Here is a 22,073-nt window from a genome sequence, read left to right as displayed (position 1 = left end):
GGAGGAGACGGCGCTGACCTGTTTGGACATGGTGAGGTCGGAGTCCAGGATGAAGCCGAGGTTTCTTGCGTGGCTGGCAGGGGTGGGCGGGGGTCCGAGGACGGAGGGCCACCATGAGTCGTTCCAGGCCGAGGGAGTGCGCCAGAGGATGAGGACTTCCGTCTTGTCGGAGTTGAGTTTCAGGCGACTGTTGTTCATCCAATCGGCGATGGATTTTAGTCCCTCGTGGAGGTTTGTTTTGGCGGTGAGCGGGTCTTTGGTCAGGGAGAGGACGAGCTGGGTGTCGTCGGCGTAGGAGATGATGCTGAGATGATGTTGGCGGGCCAGTTGAGCGAGGGGGGCCATGTAGACGTTGAACAACGTAGGGCTGAGGGAGGATCCTTGGGGGACGCCGCAGATGAGGTTGGTGGCTTTGGAGCGGAAAGGGGAGAGACGGACTCTCTGCGTTCTGTCGGAGAGGAAGGATGAGATCCAGTGGAGGGCTTTATCTTGGATGCCGGCTTCCTGGAGGCGGGTCAGTAGGGTGCGGTGGCAGACGGTGTCAAAGGCGGCTGATAGGTCGAGGAGGATGAGGGCTGAGGTTTCGCCGTTGTCCATTTGATGTCTGATGTCATCTGTGGCGGCCCATCTCTGTGTAATTAAAAGAATGTTTCTTCTAAAGTTAGAGCTTGGAGTTCACTTACACGTCATAGGGAAGAATAGCTACTAGAAAAGCTACTTTCCAGGATAGAAATTATACAGGACAGGTACGCACAGGCTCAAATGGTAGACCCATGAGCCTAGCAAGTACAACATTAAGGGTCCAGGATAGCGCTGGAGGAACCCTGGGTGGAATTACTCATGAGGCCTTCCATGAAGACTTTGATAACTGGAATTCTAAACGAAGAAATATGTTGTCTGTTTAGGAGGTAAGCAGCTTTAGCTGCCAAATGGAGCAGAATAGATGAGTAAGCTAAGTTTGCCTTTTGCAAATGCAACAGATAACAATGTCTTGAACTGAGGCTTTGAGTGGGTCAATGTATTTAGGTTGACAGTAACAGACAAAACGTTTCCATTTTGCTGTATAACACTGTCTAGTTGTAGGTTTACATCGCTCCCTAAAAGGTTCCATACATTTTGAGGGAAGACTCAAATTAAACTCTATGACTTCCGGAACCATACGGCAAGACTGAGCGTTCTGGGGTCTGGATGTCGGATCAGACCTTAACTCAGTGAGAGGGTCCGGTCTGTTGGGTAGTTTCCCATGAGGGACTAGAGACAGATCCAAAAGTGTTGTTAACCAAGGTTGATGTGCCAATGTGGGATATAGAAAACTGGCCCTTGTTGCAGTTACCCATCCACTGTTTGCCTTCTATTGATGCTGACTTAGTTTCCTAAAACTGTACTTTTGTTTTCACAACTGGCACACCCCTGGTACGCAGTTAAGTCGCTTTTAAGAGGTGCCAATGTAACCAAAGGGCCTGTGAGCAGGAAAGGTCCCCAAGGGTTGCAGCATGTATTATGCCACCCTGGGGGACCCCTCAACAAGCATATTCACACTGTCTTTGCAGCTTGTGTGTGCTGGTGGAGAGGAAAAGGCAAAGTCGACATGGCACCCCTCTCAGGGTGCCATGCCCAGAAACCACTGCCTGAGGCATAGATAGGTCACCCCTCCAGCAGGCCTTACAGCCCTAAGGCAGGGAGCGCTATACCACAAGTAAGGGCATGGCTGCATGAGAAATATGTCCCTACAGTGTCTAAGTCTATTCTTAGACATTTTAAGTGCAGTGTACCCATATTATATACATGGTGTGCGAGTCTGTCATTATCAACTCCAAACCTTTTACACGCCTACAGGTTAGCCATATTAATACATAGGCTGGTAGTAGGTCATTACAATCTCCAGCTAGTGGAAATGTTGCCCCCTCTTCCCCAGACAAAGCCCCATTTTTGTCAAGAAGTCAGACGGGAAAATTAGGGAAAACAGGGAGGCGTCACTACCCCAGCTAGGACCACCCCAAAGGTGGTCCTAGCTGATGCCAGTGTACATTTTATTGTGAAATACACCCAGATGGCATCTTAGAGATGCCCCCTGAAAACATACCCAACTTCCAGTGTGGGCTGACTAGATTTTGCCAGCCTGCCACACACCAGACATGTTGCCGGCCACACAGGGAGAGTCCCTTTGTCACTCTGTGGCTAGTAACAAAGCCTGTACTGGGTGGAAGTGCTTCTCACCTCCCCCTGCAGGAACTGTAAGACCTGGTGGTGAGCCTCAAAGGCTTACCCCCTTTGTTACAGCGCCACAGGGCATCCCAGCTAGTGGAGATGCCTGGCCCTCCAGCCACTGCCCCCACTTTTGGCAGCAAGGCTGGAGGAGATAATGAGAGAAACAAGGAGTCGTCACTGGCCAGTCAGGACAGCCCCTAAGGTGTCCTGAGCGGAGGTGACTCTGACTTTTAGAAATCCTCCATCTTGCAGATGGAGAATTCCCCCAATAGGATTAGGGATGTGCCCCCCTCCCCACAGAGAGGAGGCACAAAGAGGGTGTAGCCACCCTCGGGCCAGTAGCCATTGGCTACTGCCCTCCCAGACCTAAACACCCCCCCAAATTGAGTATTTAGGGGCTCCAAGAACCGAGGAAGATAGATTCCTGCAACCTGAAGATGAAGGACTGCTGACCTGAAGCCCTGCAGAGAAGACGGAGACGACAACTGCTTTGGCCCCAGCCCTACCGGCCTGTCTCCCCACTTCAAGAAAAACTGCAACAGCGACGCATCCAACAGGGACCAGCGACCTCTGAACCCTCAGAGGAATGCCCTGCATCTAAAAGGACCAAGAAGCTCCCGATAACAGCAGCCCTGTTCAACAAAACTGCAACTTTGCAACAAAGAAGCAACTTTTAAAGACCACACGTTTCCCGCCGGAAGCGTGAGACTTTCCACTCTGCACCCTATGCCCCCGGCTCAACCTGCGGAAAACCAACACTACAAGGAGGACTCCCCGGCGACTGCAAGCCCGTGAGTAGCCAGAGTTGACTCCCCTGAGCCTCCACATCGACACCTGCAGAGGAAATCCAGAGGCTCCCCCTGACCGCGACTGCCTGCTTCAAGGAACCAGACGCCTGGAAACCACACTGCACCCGCAGCCCCTAGGACCTGAAGGAACCGAACTCCAGTGCAGGAGCGACCCCAGGCGACCCTCTGCCTAGCCCAGGTGGTGGTTACCCAGAGGAGCCCCCCTGTGCCTGCCTGCATCGTTGAAGAGACCCCCGGGTCTCCCCATTGAATCAGGGTGTACTTTCTGTGCCTGCTTGTGTCCCCCCCCGGTGCCCTACAAAACCCCCCTGGTCTGCCCTCCGAAGTCACAGGTACTTACTTGCTGGCAGACTGGGACCAGGGCTCCCCTATTTCCATTGAAGCCTATGTGTTTTGGGCACCACTTTGACCTCTGCACCTGACCGGCCCTGAGCTGATCGTGTGGTAACTTTGGGGCTGCCTTGAACCCCCAACGGTGGGCTACCTTGGACCCAACTTTGAACCCTGTAAGTGTTTTACTTACCTGTGAACTTAACATTTACTTACCTCCCCCAGGAACTGTTGATTTTTGCACTGTATCCACTTTTAAAATAGCTTATTGCCATTTTTGCCAAAACTGTACATGCTATTGTGATAATTCAAAGTTCCTAACATACCCGAGTGAAATACCTTTCATTTAAAGTATTATTTGTAAATCTTGAACCTGTGGTTCTTAAAATAAACTAAGAAAATATATTTTTCTATATAAAAACCTATTGGCCTGGAATTGTCTTGGAGTGTGTGTTCCTCATTTATTGCCTGTGTGTGTACAACAAATGCTTAACACTACCCTCTGATAAGCCTACTGCTCGACCACACTACCACAAAAATAGAGCATTAGAATTATCTCTTTTTGTCACTATCTTACCTCTAAGTGGAAACCTTGGACTCTGTGCATGCTATTTCTTACTTTGAAATAGTACATACAGAGCCAACTTCCTACACCAAGTAACAAACAAATGCAGAGAAAGAAGAAGGCCAAAAGAATTTAGGAAAATAGGTAAAACTCCGGACCCAACCACTAGATGGCGTGATAATGAACAGCATGGGAATCTAGAAGATTCACACTGCAAAACCACTGCAACCGTGACCCCTGACCAGCAGAGGTGGGTCATAGCTGCCAACAACTTTCCCTGGCTCTTAAGAGCTCAAGTCAACCCCGAGTCCACATCTGTCAGACTCCCCGACGAAGCCTAAGGCCTCAACACACAGGATCCACTGACCGCAAGTGCTCTTGGACGTGAAAACCTGATGCCTAAAAACACCCCTGCATCCGTCACCCATGGCCACAGTAGAAGAGGACCAAAGGTGCACCCACGTCCCTGGGTACCCCACGTCTACTACTTACCTGCTTGTTGACCCTGACTGGCTTCCTAGCCAGAGCCTGCAGCATGTCTTCACGAGGACCAAACTCCCATAAGAAACCATTGGTCACCCGACACCCTACTGCACCTGGCCACACCAGTGCCGCCCGGGGTTACCTGTTGGTGTGATTCTGACCAGTGCCAAGTACTTATCTTAACTGCCTTAGATTGGCTTTGAAAATGGTAGTTAACCCTGTGTTTGCTGAACACTGCTTTCCTCCATAGGATAACATTGAGAGAACTTTGAAAATTGCACTGTGTTGATTTCTGAATCGGCAAAGTATTTATGCTTAAACATCTACTTACCTGATTACAAAGTCCTTTGAACATATCCGAAAACAATTGTTATTTTTCTAAATTGGACTCCGATTTATTCTTTGTCTCTGTGGGTACAACAAATGCTTAGCACAACTCTGATAAGCCTAACTGCTCGCCCACACTACCACAAGATAAAACATTAGCCCTATCTACTTTTGCCTCTGCAGTACCAATTGAGGATCCGCAGGACTCTCTGCACAGTGTACTTTATTTTAGTGCACCATATAGAGCCAGCTTTCTACAGGTAGATTTGATTGGTGTTGATTGAAGTATGTTGGTTTGAAGTAGGGTAGATAGGACTTGGTTCCACTGGGGTTTATTTGGATTGGTGTGTGGTTGACTGGATTGTAGTGGGGTGGATTGAAGTGGGGTGAACTGAATTGGTGTGAGGTGGATTGGAAGAGAGTGGGGCAGATTGATTTGGACTGGAGCGGAATGTTTGGGATTGGAGTGGGTCATGGTGGAGGGGAAGGTTGTTTTGGATTAAAGTGGAACAGACTGAAGGGGAAGATGGTTTTAGACTGGAGTGGGGCAGACTGCATTAGGGTGAATTGGAGGGGGTGGGGTGGATTGCTGTGGGGTGAAATGGGAGGGAGTGGGGCAGACTGCTTTGGATTAAAGTGGGGCAGACTGCTTTGGATTAAAGTGGGGCAGACTGCTTTGGATTAAAGTGGGGCAGACTGCTTTGGATTAAAGTGGGGCAGATTGCTTTGGATTAAAGTGGGGCAGATTGCTTTGGATTAAAGTGGGGCAGACTGCTTTGGATTGGAATGCAGCAGATTGCAGCAGGGCAGACTGTTTTGGATTGGGGCATATTGGAATGAGACAGATTGTTTTGGATTGGAGTAGGGCAGATTGTAGGGGGTAGATGGGAGTGGGGGAATAATGTTTTAGACTGGAGTGGTGCAAACTGTTTTCGATTAGAGTGGTGCAAATTCAATTTAGGGGTGTAGATTGGGGTGGGTTGGACTGGATTGGGATTGAAGTGGGTTTGATTGGTGTGAGGTTGGGTGGATTGGGGTGTACTGCACAATTATATGTTAAAGCATCATTTCACAAATTACACATAATAAAGAAACAATGTTGTTTTACAATATTTAGAACAAGATAATCATCGTCTTGACAACAGCACCCACGAGCAAACACAAAAGAAAACCTGAGTGCAAAGTGAGGAAAGATGACAAGGCAAAACAAAAGAAAGTTAACTTGAAAAGAAAAAAAAAAATGCGCAACTTTGTGTGTCCTGTTGGGCACGTTTTTGAGTGTCAAAGGCCTTCTGTTTTTAGAGCACTAGTAGTTAAAAAGAACAAAATAGTACCTCAATCACGTCAGGAGCAGCAGACGGGCACTGATTTAGTTGAACCAATCAATGCTTGGCCCCCTCCTCCACACAGAGAAAGGGAAATGACGCTTGGCCTGCAGTGACGTACTGTGAGGCTGCAAAGAAGAGTGCCACGCAAGCCAACAAATGGTAAGTGGCAGAAAAGCTCCAAGCCTTTTAATGTACACATCAGTCACGCAAACGAGAGGCAGGCACTAGCGCACATACTCTCAAGATTGACCCAAAAAATGGCTTCCCTGATCACTTATGTTGTCTACGAATCGACAAAGACATAGCAGGCATGTAAGAAGCTGGCTCTGTATATACTATAACAAAGCAAGGTATAGTGTGCACGGAGGCCAGTGAATACCAAAAGGCTGTACAGAGGCTAAAGTAGATAATACTAATGCTCTCTTTTGTTGTAGTGAGGATGAGCAATTAGGCTTATCAGAGGGTAAAGCTAAGTATTTGTGCTACACACACAGTCAAGAAACTCCAGGCCAATGTTTATGTATCAAAAAAATATACGTTGTTACTTTATTTCTAGAACCAGAAGGATCTTTGCTGCAGGTAAGTGAAGTTTCAAGAATGTATCACTTTCAAGTACAAAATGCACTTTGTTTAGAATTCACAGGTAAAACAGTTTACAGTTAAGTAATACTTTTCAATTTCAAAAGTTGCCACTTAGTGCAATTTTCGAGAGAGCAATGCAGTCCGAGGGGAGGAAAAGTAACAACAGTTTGCAGGCAAGTTTGCAGGTAGGTACTTGCGACTTAAGGAAACAGACCTCGGGTTTAGATCAGCATCGGGGGGCACATGTCAGCACCAAACACACCCACAGGGGCAGCCAGGTGCAGTGTGCAAACAGCGTCAGGCACCCAATGCTTTTCAATGAAGGAACCCCAGGGGTCACAAAGAGGCTGCAAGCTGGGACCAGGGAGTCAGCTGAAGAAGATCAACAAATTGACAGGTAAGTAGAGCGTCCACTGGATGTAGCTGGACTGTTGGCTGGGTTACCCAAGGCCAGGGCATTGCAGGTGCAGGGGTACCTTTAGACATTGGGGAATTTTCACTCTGGGGGTTTGTAGGGGTCCCTATTTGTCGCCATTTTGTAGCAAGAGTTTTGAAGCTGAAGACAAGCCGGTAAGGCTGGGGCCAACTCATTTGTCGTCTGCAGTCTTTTCTGCTGGAGCGGCTCTTCAGGTCCTCCTTTCAGGTCAACGGGAACCTGAAGAGCAGGGTTCAGGGCTGCCCCTAAATACCAGATTTAGGGGTATGTCAATGGACAGTAGCCAATGGCTACTGACCATGAGTGCAACATTCCTAACTGTATTGGCTAACACACTCCACAAGATGGAGGATTCTGTCAGGAGGGGCTCACCTCAGCGCTGGGCACCCTAGGGGTGGTCCCAGCTGGGGTGGACACTCCTCCTGGTGTTTACTAGGTTTCCTGCTGGACCCGTTGCCAGACGTGGGGCCTGGTCCGAATGAAGGGCATATCCACTAACTGGAGTGCCCTGGGGAAGCAAAACAATAGGTAGGGGCCTTGGGGCTCACCACCAAGTAGCAGGGGGGAGAATGAGGGCTGAGGGCTGTGAAGCACCTCCGCACAGAGCAGCCTTTGTCCCTGACCCCTGAGAGCACAAATGTTCCCACCCCTTGGGGTCAGAAACTTGTCTGGTAAAGGCAGGCTGGCAGAGACCGGTCGGCCACACACTAGCGAGTTGGGTGAGTTTTAGGAGGCATCTCTAAGATGCCCTCTGAGTGAATTTTACAATAAATCCAACACTGGCATCAGTGTGGGTTTATTGAGTTGAGAAGTTTGATACCAAACTTCCCAGCATTCAGTGGAGCCATCATGGAGCTGTGGAGTTGCTAGTGACAAACTTCCAGCCCATGTACTCAATGTGGTCACACTGCACTTACAATATCCAAGAGTGGATGTAAGGAAATGCCTCCTTGGCATGGTTACCCCCTGAACTTTTTGCCTTTTGTTGATGCCAGTTATGATTTAAAGTGTGCTGGGACCGTGCTAACCAGACCCCAGCACCAGTGTTCTTTCCCTAAACTGTACCTTTGTTCCCACAATTGGCACACCCCTGGTACCAAGGGCCCTGTTGCCAGGGAAGGTCTCTAAGGGCTGAAGCATATATCACTTGTGGTATAATGTACCCTGCCTCAGGGCTGTAAGGCCTGCTAGAGGGGTGACTTACCTATGCCACAGGCGGTGATTTGTTGGCATGGCATCCATAAGAGAAGGTCATGTTGACTTTACATTTTTCTCCCCACCAACACACACAATCTGCAATGGCAGTGTGCATGTGTTTGGTAAGCGGTCCCTTAGTGTAGCACAATACATGCTGTAGCCCTTTGAGACACTCCCTGGCCACAAGGCCCTTGGTACCACTGGTACCTTTTACAAGGGACTTAGCTATGTGCCAGGGTGTGTCAATTGTGGAAGCAATGGTATAGTTTAGTGAAAGAACACAGGTGCTAGGGCCTGGTTAGCAGGACACATTCAGTCACCTGTCACATGGCACGTCAGTCAAAGTTGCATCAAATACAAGACAAGACAAAAGGTGCGGGGCTACTGCAACAAAAGCCCAGCCTTCAACATCCATTTATTGGGAAATACGGAAAAACAAAGTCTGCAACTCCATTGTGGGATATATCAGAAACTAGAAATCAGAGTGAGAGGTTCCCCTAAATAACACAGTGACACTGACTTCATAGAATATAGAACATGCTGTCTGGTTATCAAAGACAGTCAAACAATCTGGAGTTTGTCTTTTGTGGGGATTTGAGAAAGGCTACTCACACTTAAACATGCATAGGGAAACCATAAAATGAAAACAATGCGAAATGAAAATAAAATATAGATGTGTGTATGTATGTTAGCCCTACAAAAGGTAGCAAGAGACATTAAAACACTCAGCTGTCTCCTGATCGGGGAAGAAAGAGTGAGTAATGAGAGGAGTAGACCAAAGAAAACACAAAGAAGCATGGAGCAGGTGCTGATGCACACATAGCATAAAAATAAAAAAAAACAAGAAAAGGAAAAAGGGGACTTACCAGGCCATGCAAATATCTGCATGTAAAAATCTTCAAACCATACTGTTGATTTAGATTAAAAGAGAAAAGTGATGTATACGACGAAGGAGGTGGATTTTTAAAAACATTTTCACACCTTTATACTTCGAATGCAGATAGTTCAAATACTTAAAAATAATCTCTATTTAGTGTACAACGGCAGTTTTACAAGTACTGCAAAGGAAAGCTGTAAGCCAAACTACACCAATTCTAATCTTTTTCTAATGACTGGCACAGTAACCTCTTCAGCAAAATTTAAAAGTTCAAGAAAAACACCAACCTCTTTCATTAATGCTTTTCCTAGACGCACCACTTTGGCTAATAAAATGGGATCATGTGAAAGATATGGACCAAGTGCACAAAGCATGTTAAAAACATCATTTCTTAAATCTTCAAAACATTCTGCCGGTTTTGGTGCTTTCTTGTTGTGCAAAAGAGGAACTTTTGACCCCCTGGCACCTTTGGGAACTCCCACCCTAAAATGCAAAAAAACCAAACATGAGTACATATGATTTATGTTTAACTAGTATTGCATAAAAATGACAAAGTACAAGATACCCACCCCTACTTCCATAATATCTTTTTATGAACACAAAGGAAGCAATGTAACTCAGCAGAACGGTTTTCTTTAAACACTAAAGCTTGGGTTGAAGTGTGTTCCAGCCCACAAACCTGCTATATCCCATGTAAGGAAATGCCTCCTTGGCATGGTTGCCCCCTGACTTTTTGCCTTTGCTGATGCTATGTTTACAATTGAAAGTGTGCTGAGGCCTGCTAACCAGGCCCCAGCACCAGTGTTCTTTCCCTAACCTGTACTTTTGTATCCACAATTGGCAGACCCTGGCATCCAGATAAGTCCCTTGTAACTGGTACTTCTAGTACCAAGGGCCCTGATGCCAAGGAAGGTCTCTAAGGGCTGCAGCATGTCTTATGCAACCCTGGAGACCTCTCACTCAGCACAGACACACTGCTTGCCAGCTTGTGTGTGCTAGTGAGGACAAAACGAGTAAGTCGACATGGCACTCCCCTCAGGGTGCCATGCCAGCCTCTCACTGCCTATGCCAGTATAGGTCAGTCACCCCTCTAGCAGGCCTTACAGCCCTAAGGCAGGGTGCACTATACCATAGGTGAGGGTACCAGTGCATGAGCACTGTGCCCCTACAGTGTCTAAGCAAAACCTTAGACATGGTAAGTGCAGGGTAGCCATAAGAGTATATGGTCTGGGAGTCTGTTTTGCACGAACTCCACAGCACCATAATGGCTACACTGAAAACTGGGAAGTTTGGTATCAAACTTCTCAGCACAATAAATGCACACTGATGCCAGTGTACATTTTATTGCAAAATACACCCCAGAGGGCACCTTAGAGGTGCCCCCTGAAACTTAACCGACTGTCTGTGTAGGCTGACTAGTTCCAGCAGCCTGCCACACTAGAGACATGTTGCTGGCTCCATGGGGAGAGTGCCTTTGTCACTCTGAGGCCAGTAACAAAGCCTGCACTGGATGGAGATGCTAACACCTCCCCCAGGCAGGAGCTGTAACACCTGGCGGTGAGCCTCAAAGGCTCACCCCTTTGTCACAGCACCGCAGGACACTCCAGCTAGTGGAGTTGCCCGCCCCCTCCGGCCCCGGCCCCCACTTTTGGCGGCAAGGCCGGAGAAAATAATGAGAATAACAAGGAGGAGTCACTGGCCAGTCAGGACAGCCCCTAAGGTGTCCTGAGCTGAGGTGACTAACTTTTAGAAATCCTCCATCTTGCAGATGGAGGATTCCCCCAATAGGGTTAGGATTGTGACCCCCTCCCCTTGGGAGGAGGCACAAAGAGGGTGTACCCACCCTCAGGGCTAGTAGCCATTGGCTACTAACCCCCCAGACATAAACACGCCCTTAAATTTAGTATTTAAGGGCTACCCTGAACCCTAGAAAATTAGATTCCTGCAACTACAAGAAGAAGGACTGCCTAGCTGAAAACCCCTGCAGAGGAAGACCAGAAGACAACAACTGCCTTGGCTCCAGAAACTCACCGGCCTGTCTCCTGCCTTCCAAAGATCCTGCTCCAGCGACGCCTTCCAAAGGGACCAGCGACCTCTGAATCCTCTGAGGACTGCCCTGCTTCGACGACGACAAGAAACTCCTGAGGACAGCGGACCTGCTCCAAAAAGACTGCAACTTTATCCAAAGAAGCAGCTTTAAAGAACCCTGCAATCTCCCCGCAAGAAGCGTGAGACTTGCAACACTGCACCCGGCGACCCCGACTTGGCTGGTGGAGAACCAACACCTCAGGGAGGACCCCCGGACTACTCTACGACTGTGAGTACCAAAACCTGTCCCCCCTGAGCCCCCACAGCACCGCCTGCAGAGGGAATCCCGAGGCTTCCCCTGACCGCGACTCTCTGAAACCTAAGTCCCGACGCCTGGAAAAGACCCTGCACCCGCAGCCCCCAGGACCTGAAGGACCGGACTTTCACTGGAGAAGTGACCCCCAGGAGTCCCTCTCCCTTGCCCAAGTGGAGGTTTCCCCGAGGAAGCCCCCCCTTGCCTGCCTGCAGCGCTGAAGAGATCCCTTGATCTCTCATTGACTTCCATTGCGAACCCGACGCTTGTCCTAACACTGCACCCGGCCGCCCCCGCGCCGCTGAGGGTGAAATTTCTGTGCGGGCTTGTGTCCCCCCCGGTGCCCTACAAAACCCCCCTGGTCTGCCCTCCGAAGACGCGGGTACTTACCTGCTGGCAGACTGGAACCGGGGCACCCCCTTCTCTCCATTGAAGCCTATGCGTTTTGGGCACCACTTTGAACTCTGCACCTGACCGGCCCTGAGCTGCTGGTGTGGTAACTTTGGGGTTGCTCTGAACCCCCAACGGTGGGCTACCTTGGACCAAGAACTGAACCCTGTAAGTGTCGTACTTACCTGGTAAAACTAACAAAAACTTACCTCCCCCAGGAACTGTGAAAATTGCACTAAGTGTCTGTAAAGAAATGGCTCCCTGTTGCAGTTACCCCCCACTTTTTGCCTGATACTGATGCTGACTTGACTGAGAAGTGTGCTGGGACCCTGCTAACCAGGCCCCAGCACCAGTGTTCCTTCACCTAAAATGTACCATTGTATCCACAATTGGCACACCCTGGCATTCAGATAAGTCCCTTGTAACTGGTACTTCTAGTACCAAGGGCCCTGATGCCAAGGAAGGTCTCTAAGGGCTGCAGCATGTCTTATGCCACCCTAGAGACCCCTCACTCAGCACAGACACACTGCTTACAAGCCTGTGTGTGCTAGTGAGAACAAAATGAGTAAGTCGACATGGCACTCCCCTCAGGGTGCCATGCCAGCCTCTCACTGCCTATGCAGTATAGGTAAGACACCCCTCTAGCAGGCCTTACAGCCCTAAGGCAGGGTGCACTATACCATAGGTGAGGGTACCAGTGCATGAGCACTGTGCCCCTACAGTGTCTAAACAAAACCTTAGACATTGTAAGTGCAGGGTAGCCATAAGAGTATATGGTCTGGGAGTCTGCTTTACACGAACTCCACAGCACCATAATGGCTACACTGAAAACTGGGAAGTTTGGTATCAAACTTCTCAGCACAATAAATGCACACTGATGCCAGTGTACATTTTATTGTAAAATACACCACAGAGGGCCCCTTAGAGGTGCCCCCTGAAACTTAACCAACTAGCTGTGTAGGCTGACTGGTTCCAGCAGCCTGCCACACTAGAGACATGTTGCTGGCCCCATGGGGAGAGTGCCTTTGTCACTCTGAGGCCAGTAACAAAGCCTGCACTGGGTGGAGATGCTAACACCTCCCCCAGGCAGGAGCTGTGACACCTGGCGGTGAGCCTCAAAGGCTCACCCCTTTGTCACAGCCCAGCAGGGCACTCCAGCTTAGTGGAGTTGCCCGCCCCCTCCGGCCACGGCCCCCACTTTTGGCGGCAAGGCTGGAGGGAACAAAGAAAGCAACAAGGAGGAGTCACTGGCCAGTCAGGACAGCCCCTAAGGTGTCCTGAGCTGAAGTGACTCTAACTTTTAGAAATCCTCCATCTTGCAGATGGAGGATTCCCCCAATAGGGTTAGGATTGTGACCCCCTCCCCTTGGGAGGAGGCACAAAAAGGGTGTACCCACCCTCAGGGCTAGTAGCCATTGGCTACTAACCCCCCAGACCTAAACACGCCCTTAAATTTAGTATTTAAGGGCTACCCTGAACCCTAGAAAATTAGATTCCTGCAACTACAAGAAGAAGGACTGCCTAGCTGAAAACCCCTGCAGAGGAAGACCAGAAGACGACAACTGCCTTGGCTCCAGAAACTCACCGGCCTGTCTCCTGCCTTCCAAAGATCCTGCTCCAGCGACGCCTTCCAAAGGGACCAGCGACCTCGAAATCCTCTGAGGACTGCCCCTGCTTCGAAAAGACAAGAAACTCCCGAGGACAGCGGACCTGCTCCAAGAAAAGCTGCAACTTTGTTTCCAGCAACTTTAAAGAACCCTGCAAGCTCCCCGCAAGAAGCGTGAGACTTGCAACACTGCACCCGGCGACCCCGACTCGGCTGGTGGAGATCCGACACCTCAGGAGGGACCCCAGGACTACTCTGATACTGTGAGTACCAAAACCTGTCCCCCCTGAGCCCCCACAGCGCCGCCTGCAGAGGGAATCCCGAGGCTTCCCCTGACCGCGACTCTCTGAAACCTAAGTCCCGACACCTGGGAGAGACCCTGCACCCGCAGCCCCCAGGACCTGAAGGACCGGACTTTCACTGGAGGAGTGACCCCCAGGAGTCCCTCTCCCTTGCCCAAGTGGAGGTTTCCCCGAGGAACCCCCCCCTTGCCTGCCTGCAGCGCTGAAGAGATCCCGAGATCTCTCATAGACTAACATTGCGAACCCGACGCTTGTTTCTACACTGCACCCGGCCGCCCCCGCGCTGCTGAGGGTGAAATTTCTGTGTGGACTTGTGTCCCCCCCGGTGCCCTACAAAACCCCCCTGGTCTGCCCTCCGAAGACGCGGGTACTTACCTGCAAGCAGACCGGAACCGGGGCACCCCCTTCTCTCCATTCTAGCCTATGTGTTTTGGGCACCACTTTGAACTCTGCACCTGACCGGCCCTGAGCTGCTGGTGTGGTGACTTTGGGGTTGCTCTGAACCCCCAACGGTGGGCTACCTTGGACCAAGAACTAAGCCCTGTAAGTGTCTTACTTACCTGGTTAACCTAACAAATACTTACCTCCCCTAGGAACTGTGAAAATTGCACTAAGTGTCCACTTTTAAAACAGCTATTTGTGAATAACTTGAAAAGTATACATGCAATTTTGATGATTTGAAGTTCCTAAAGTACTTACCTGCAATACCTTTCGAATGAGATATTACATGTAGAATTTGAACCTGTGGTTCTTAAAATAAACTAAGAAAAGATATTTTTCTATATAAAAACCTATTGGCTGGATTTGTCTCTGAGTGTGTGTACCTCATTTATTGTCTATGTGTATGTACAACAAATGCTTAACACTACTCCTTGGATAAGCCTACTGCTCGACCACACTACCACCAAATAGAGCATTAGTATTATCTATTTTTACCACTATTTTACCTCTAAGGGGAACCCTTGGACTCTGTGCATGCTATTCCTTACTTTGAAATAGCACATACAGAGCCAACTTCCTACATTGGTGGATCAGCGGTGGGGTACAAGACTTTGCATTTGCTGGACTACTCAGCCAATACCTGATCACACGACAAATTCCAAAATTGTCATTAGAAATTCATTTTTGCAATTTGAAATTTTTCTAAATTCTTAAAAGTCCTGCTAGGGCCTTGTGTGTTAAGTCCCTGTTTAGCATTGTCTTTTAGAGTTTAAAAGTTTGTTAAAAGTTTGAAATTAGATTCTAGAAACAGTTTTAGATTCTTTAAAAAGTATTCCAACTCTTAGCAGAATAATGTCTGATACAGAGATGCAGGTGGTGGAACTCGACACCACACCTTACCTCCATCTTAAGATGAGGGAGCTAAGGTCTCTCTGTAATATAAAGAAAATAACCATTGGCTCCAGACCTACCAAAATTCAGCTCCAGGAGCTGTTGGCAGAGTTTGAAAAAGCCATCCCCTCTGAGGATGACTTCACAGAGGAAGAAATTAGTGACTTGGAGGGCAATTCCCCCCTTCCAGTCCTAAATAGGGAGACCAGGGCCTCTCAAGCCCTGTCTCCAAAAATGATAGTCAGAAATGTTGCTTCCCTCACAGGAGGGTCCAGCATTTCTGAAATCACTGAGGATGCTCTCAGTGAAGATGACCCCCTGTTAGCCAGGATGGTCAAAAGATTGGCTTTGGAAAAGCAGCTCCTAGCCATAGAAAGGGAAAGAAAAGAGATGGGCCTAGGTCCCATCAATGGTGGCAGCAACTTAAATAGGGTCAGAGATTCTCCTGACATCCTAAAAATCCCCAAAGGGATTGTAACAAAATATGAAGATGGTGATGACATCACCAAATGGTTCACAGCTTTTGAGAGGGCTTGTGTAACCAGAAAAGTGAACAGATCTCACTGGGGTGCTCTCCTTTGGGAAATGTTCACTGGAAAGTGTAGGGATAGACTCCTCACACTCTCTGGAAAAGATGCAGAATCTTATGACCTCATGAAGGGTACCCTGATTGAGGGCTTTGGATTCTCCACTGAGGAGTATAGAATTAGATTCAGGGGGGCTCAAAAATCCTCGAGCCAGACCTGGGTTGATTTTGTAGACTACTCAGTAAAAACACTAGATGGTTGGTTAACTGGAAATGAAGTGTGTGACTATGTTGGGCTTTATAATTTGTTTATGAAAGAACACATTTTAAGTAACTGCTTCAATGAAAAGTTGCATCAGTATCTGGTAGACCTAGGTCCAATTTCTCCCCAAGAATTGGGAAAGAAGGCAGACCACTGGGTCAAGACTAGGGTAACCAAAACTTCCACTGGGGGTGACCAAAAGAAAGGGGTTACCAAAACTCCCCAGGAGAAAGTGGGTGACACTAGAAACAAAGAAAAAGAGTCCTCTGTAGGCCCCCAAAAACCAGAACAGGTGGGTGGGCCCCAAGACACAACCCAAAACAAAGGTGGGTACCAGGGTAAGAACTGGGATGCCACTAAGGCATGGTGCCACAACTGTAAACAGTCTGGGCACCACACCAAGGACACTTCTTGTCCCAAAAACAAACCCCAGAACATAATTCCAGGGGTAACCAGTGTAGCCATGGGAGATGACTCCTCAGATGAGGAGGTCTTCCTAGCCTTCAACTGGAAACAGGGCCCAACAGGTGAGTTGGAGATTCCAGAGGGAAGTAGACACTTCCACCACCTACTGGTGAATGGAATCCCAACCACAGCCCTGAGAGACACTTGTGCCAGTCACACTATTGTGCATGACAGGCTGGTGCTCTCAAACCAGTACATCCCAGGTGAGACTGCCAGGGTAAGAGTTAGCCTAGACAGGGTCACTAAGAGGCCTGTGGTGTTAGTGCCCATAGAAGTGGGTGGCACTCTTAGCTGGAGAAGGGTAGTAGTCAGTACAGACCTCCCCCTTGATTGTCTCCTTGGAAATGACTACCCAGAGGTTAGTCAGAGCCCAAGAGAGAAACTGGTCCAGTGCCAGTCCTCTCCCAAGGATTCTGGAAGTCCTGCCTCTGCAGTAAATGCAAGCAGGCCCCAGAAGAAGAAGAAAAGAAAACAGAGTAGGAAGGGTGGACAACCTTTAGCCAAGGTTACAGCAAGCCAAGGAGATTTTGCTCCAGTAGGGGAGAACTCCAAAAATGGCCCTGATAAAGTCCAACCTGACCCACAAGAAGTCCTGGCTAGTCAGGCAACTGTTAAACCTGAGTGGGTGGCTCCTCAGCTAACAGAAGAAAGAGTGGAAGAAGGGTGTTTACTACAAGATGTGGTAACCCCCCACTCTAATACAGCAGACAGGCAACCTGAACCCAAAGAAGCCTGTAACTTAGCCCCTTCCCTTTTAGGTGAAGAGCTAAAGGTGTGGTTCTGGGCACTGACAGCTGTCAGTGGCCTCTGCTGGGTGTTAGCCTTTATGGCTGCACTATCCTTAGCATGGTGGTCTGACCCCATGCCAAATAGCAAGTTAGGCCCCCTGACCCTATTGGTCATGGTGGGGTTACTCCAGCTCTGGGTAACCTCTCTGGGTAAGCTAGGGGTAACCCTGGCCAAGATAAGGTTAGCAGAGGTGGATACCTCTAAGACCAAAATAGAAAGAATGGGTGGAGACATTGAAGAGGCAGACAAGAGGCAATTCAGACTAGGTCCTATCACTGTGGAAGTGGGTCAGTTCCCCAAAGGGAATGACCTGAACAGAAGGATGTAAGGCAGAGTAGGCCCTGCAACTAACCAGCCTATTTCTCCTACTCTTCCTCGCCTGACAGACTAGGAAGACTCTCCCAGCTTGGGCTGAGTCTCCTGGCCTGTAGGCTGGGGGGGGCTTGTGTAAAGAAATGGCTCCCTGTTGCAGTTACCCCCCACTTTTTGCCTGATACTGATGCTGACTTGACTGAGAAGTGTGCTGGGACCCTGCTAACCAGGCCCCAGCACCAGTGTTCCTTCACCTAAAATGTACCATTGTATCCACAATTGGCACACCCTGGCATTCAGATAAGTCCCTTGTAACTGGTACTTCTAGTACCAAGGGCCCTGATGCCAAGGAAGGTCTCTAAGGGCTGCAGCATGTCTTATGCCACCCTAGAGACCCCTCACTCAGCACAGACACACTGCTTACAAGCCTGTGTGTGCTAGTGAGAACAAAATGAGTAAGTCGACATGGCACTCCCCTCAGGGTGCCATGCCAGCCTCTCACTGCCTATGCAGTATAGGTAAGACACCCCTCTAGCAGGCCTTACAGCCCTAAGGCAGGGTGCACTATACCATAGGTGAGGGTACCAGTGCATGAGCACTGTGCCCCTACAGTGTCTAAACAAAACCTTAGACATTGTAAGTGCAGGGTAGCCATAAGAGTATATGGTCTGGGAGTCTGCTTTACACGAACTCCACAGCACCATAATGGCTACACTGAAAACTGGGAAGTTTGGTATCAAACTTCTCAGCACAATAAATGCACACTGATGCCAGTGTACATTTTATTGTAAAATACACCACAGAGGGCCCCTTAGAGGTGCCCCCTGAAACTTAACCAACTAGCTGTGTAGGCTGACTGGTTCCAGCAGCCTGCCACACTAGAGACATGTTGCTGGCCCCATGGGGAGAGTGCCTTTGTCACTCTGAGGCCAGTAACAAAGCCTGCACTGGGTGGAGATGCTAACACCTCCCCCAGGCAGGAGCTGTGACACCTGGCGGTGAGCCTCAAAGGCTCACCCCTTTGTCACAGCCCAGCAGGGCACTCCAGCTTAGTGGAGTTGCCCGCCCCCTCCGGCCACGGCCCCCACTTTTGGCGGCAAGGCTGGAGGGAACAAAGAAAGCAACAAGGAGGAGTCACTGGCCAGTCAGGACAGCCCCTAAGGTGTCCTGAGCTGAAGTGACTCTAACTTTTAGAAATCCTCCATCTTGCAGATGGAGGATTCCCCCAATAGGGTTAGGATTGTGACCCCCTCCCCTTGGGAGGAGGCACAAAAAGGGTGTACCCACCCTCAGGGCTAGTAGCCATTGGCTACTAACCCCCCAGACCTAAACACGCCCTTAAATTTAGTATTTAAGGGCTACCCTGAACCCTAGAAAATTAGATTCCTGCAACTACAAGAAGAAGGACTGCCTAGCTGAAAACCCCTGCAGAGGAAGACCAGAAGACGACAACTGCCTTGGCTCCAGAAACTCACCGGCCTGTCTCCTGCCTTCCAAAGATCCTGCTCCAGCGACGCCTTCCAAAGGGACCAGCGACCTCGACATCCTCTGAGGACTGCCCCTGCTTCGAAAAGACAAGAAACTCCCGAGGACAGCGGACCTGCTCCAAGAAAAGCTGCAACTTTGTTTCCAGCAACTTTAAAGAACCCTGCAAGCTCCCCGCAAGAAGCGTGAGACTTGCAACACTGCACCCGGCGACCCCGACTCGGCTGGTGGAGATCCGACACCTCAGGAGGGACCCCAGGACTACTCTGATACTGTGAGTACCAAAACCTGTCCCCCCTGAGCCCCCACAGCGCCGCCTGCAGAGGGAATCCCGAGGCTTCCCCTGACCGCGACTCTCTGAAACCTAAGTCCCGACACCTGGGAGAGACCCTGCACCCGCAGCCCCCAGGACCTGAAGGACCGGACTTTCACTGGAGGAGTGACCCCCAGGAGTCCCTCTCCCTTGCCCAAGTGGAGGTTTCCCCGAGGAACCCCCCCCTTGCCTGCCTGCAGCGCTGAAGAGATCCCGAGATCTCTCATAGACTAACATTGCGAACCCGACGCTTGTTTCTACACTGCACCCGGCCGCCCCCGCGCTGCTGAGGGTGAAATTTCTGTGTGGACTTGTGTCCCCCCCGGTGCCCTACAAAACCCCCCTGGTCTGCCCTCCGAAGACGCGGGTACTTACCTGCAAGCAGACCGGAACCGGGGCACCCCCTTCTCTCCATTCTAGCCTATGTGTTTTGGGCACCACTTTGAACTCTGCACCTGACCGGCCCTGAGCTGCTGGTGTGGTGACTTTGGGGTTGCTCTGAACCCCCAACGGTGGGCTACCTTGGACCAAGAACTAAGCCCTGTAAGTGTCTTACTTACCTGGTTAACCTAACAAATACTTACCTCCCCTAGGAACTGTGAAAATTGCACTAAGTGTCCACTTTTAAAACAGCTATTTGTGAATAACTTGAAAAGTATACATGCAATTTTGATGATTTGAAGTTCCTAAAGTACTTACCTGCAATACCTTTCGAATGAGATATTACATGTAGAATTTGAACCTGTGGTTCTTAAAATAAACTAAGAAAAGATATTTTTCTATATAAAAACCTATTGGCTGGATTTGTCTCTGAGTGTGTGTACCTCATTTATTGTCTATGTGTATGTACAACAAATGCTTAACACTACTCCTTGGATAAGCCTACTGCTCGACCACACTACCACCAAATAGAGCATTAGTATTATCTATTTTTACCACTATTTTACCTCTAAGGGGAACCCTTGGACTCTGTGCATGCTATTCCTTACTTTGAAATAGCACATACAGAGCCAACTTCCTACAGTGTCCACTTTTAAAATAGCTATTTGTGAATAACTTGAAAAGTATACATGCAATTGAAATGATTCAAAGTTCCTAATGTACTTACCTGCAATACCTTTCAAACAAGATATTACATGTTACATTTGAACCTGTGGTTCTTAAAATAAACTAAGAAAAGATATTTTTCTATAACAAAACCTATTGGCTGGACTTGTCTCTGAGTGTGTGTACCTCATTTATTGTCTTGTGCATGAACAACAAATGCTTAACACTACTCCTTGGATAAGCCTACTGCTCGACCACACTACCACAAAATAGAGCATTAGTATTATCTATTTTTACCACTATTTTACCTCTAAGGGGAACCCTTGGACTCTGTGCATGCTATTCCTTACTTTGAAATAGCACATACAGAGCCAACTTCCTACATCCCACAACCAGTAAGCATTTGTCACCATTTCTGGATTGGACCATTCATCCACAACATAAGGTAAGTGAAGTTAATAGAGTAGAGACTGCGGATTATCACTACTGTGAGAAGGAAGTATTGCCCGGTTTCATTAATAATCCTCCTATACTCGTGGTCAGATTTTTAATTATGCTGAAGACTCTCAGAGCCTAATGTTTTGTTAACAGGTCTGCATCCCAGTCCGTATTTCAAGATATGATTAACTTTATCAGTGGATGGATGAGGAGTAATTATTTTAAGTTGAATTAGGAGACGAAATAGTGATTTTTCATGACAACCTCACTTCTTGGTCCAATCCTTATGACCCAGTGTAATGAGACCGTTGCCGGTCCCAAAACCAGTAGCAAAGAGTTTATGGTAATTGAACAGCAGCTTTCTTCAAACCACAAATTAATGTCTTTTTTTTTTTTTTTTTTTATTCTGCGCCCCATCAAGATGCTACAACCATTTTTTTCTGTAGATGCGATGAGGACTGTTATGGCACCTGTCCTCAGTGGGACATTATATTACACAAATAGTATTTAAACTGAGCGCTTATACTGTGGTTTTGCAGGGTTACAAATGTTTCTGAATGCAGAGGACAGGGTGCTATTCAAAGGACCTCGCAGGTCATACACTTTACCTCTTCTAAAACAGCGCCACTGGTTAGCATTGAAGTAGCATATTCAAATTAAACTTTGCTGCTTAGTTTTTAAGACTGTGCATGGGTTGGCGCCTGATTCCTTGACCAGTCAAGTGGTGAGAGATGCTCAAAACAGGGACCTCAGCAATTCTACAGCTAATCCCCTGGTGGTGCCAATATTCCGCATACTAAGAGTCGTAGGTTCTTGGTGTTAGTCCTAAATGCAAAATGCATGGCATTCCCTCCCACTGCAAATTCAAGCCCTTACTGAATTGAAAACCTTTGAAAAAGCATTTGAGCTGCACCCCTATGGCTGGCCTCACACCCCAGTGTACTTAACTCTCTCTCTCAGTATAGCAACATGATACCCCTGGGTAAAAGGGCGCTTTATAAAAATCAGATAACAAATACAATTAACGTGACAGTAACAGCCAGACAGACAGAAGACCATTATGACTAACAGCTTTAGGAGTGAGGTGACCAAAACTAATGTCCTATGAAAAACGTGTGACAAATGCAAAGTGAGAGGTCAACAGGCGATGCCTATGCTTAGGCAATCCGAGAGTGAATGCCATTTGGGGAATTTTCACAGGAAAAGTAGCATTCATAGTGGTTGTAGGAAGTTGGCTCTGTATGTGCTATTTCAAAGTAAGGAATAGCATGCACAGAGTCCAAGGGTTCCCCTTAGAGGTAAAATAGTGGTAAAAATAGATAA

General features: G+C 48.5%; 1 protein-coding gene across 2 annotated transcripts in view; it reads right to left on the bottom strand.

Annotated features, from left to right (window-relative positions):
- The window catches only part of THOC2 (THO complex subunit 2), a 900,323-nt gene that overhangs the window by 690,378 nt on the left and 187,872 nt on the right, over positions 1-22,073 (bottom strand). For both annotated transcript variants that reach the window (XM_069211944.1, XM_069211952.1), the window contains exon 12: positions 9,430-9,625. In XM_069211944.1, the coding sequence (XP_069068045.1) occupies positions 9,430-9,625 (196 nt within the window). The remainder of the gene's footprint in view (positions 1-9,429; positions 9,626-22,073) is intronic.

The sequence above is a fragment of the Pleurodeles waltl genome, chromosome 2_1, assembly GCF_031143425.1.
Source record: "Pleurodeles waltl isolate 20211129_DDA chromosome 2_1, aPleWal1.hap1.20221129, whole genome shotgun sequence".
NCBI classification, from domain to species: Eukaryota; Metazoa; Chordata; class Amphibia; order Caudata; family Salamandridae; genus Pleurodeles; species Pleurodeles waltl.
Note: the sequence above shows the minus strand (reverse complement) of the source record. Positions and strands in the feature narration are given on the sequence as shown.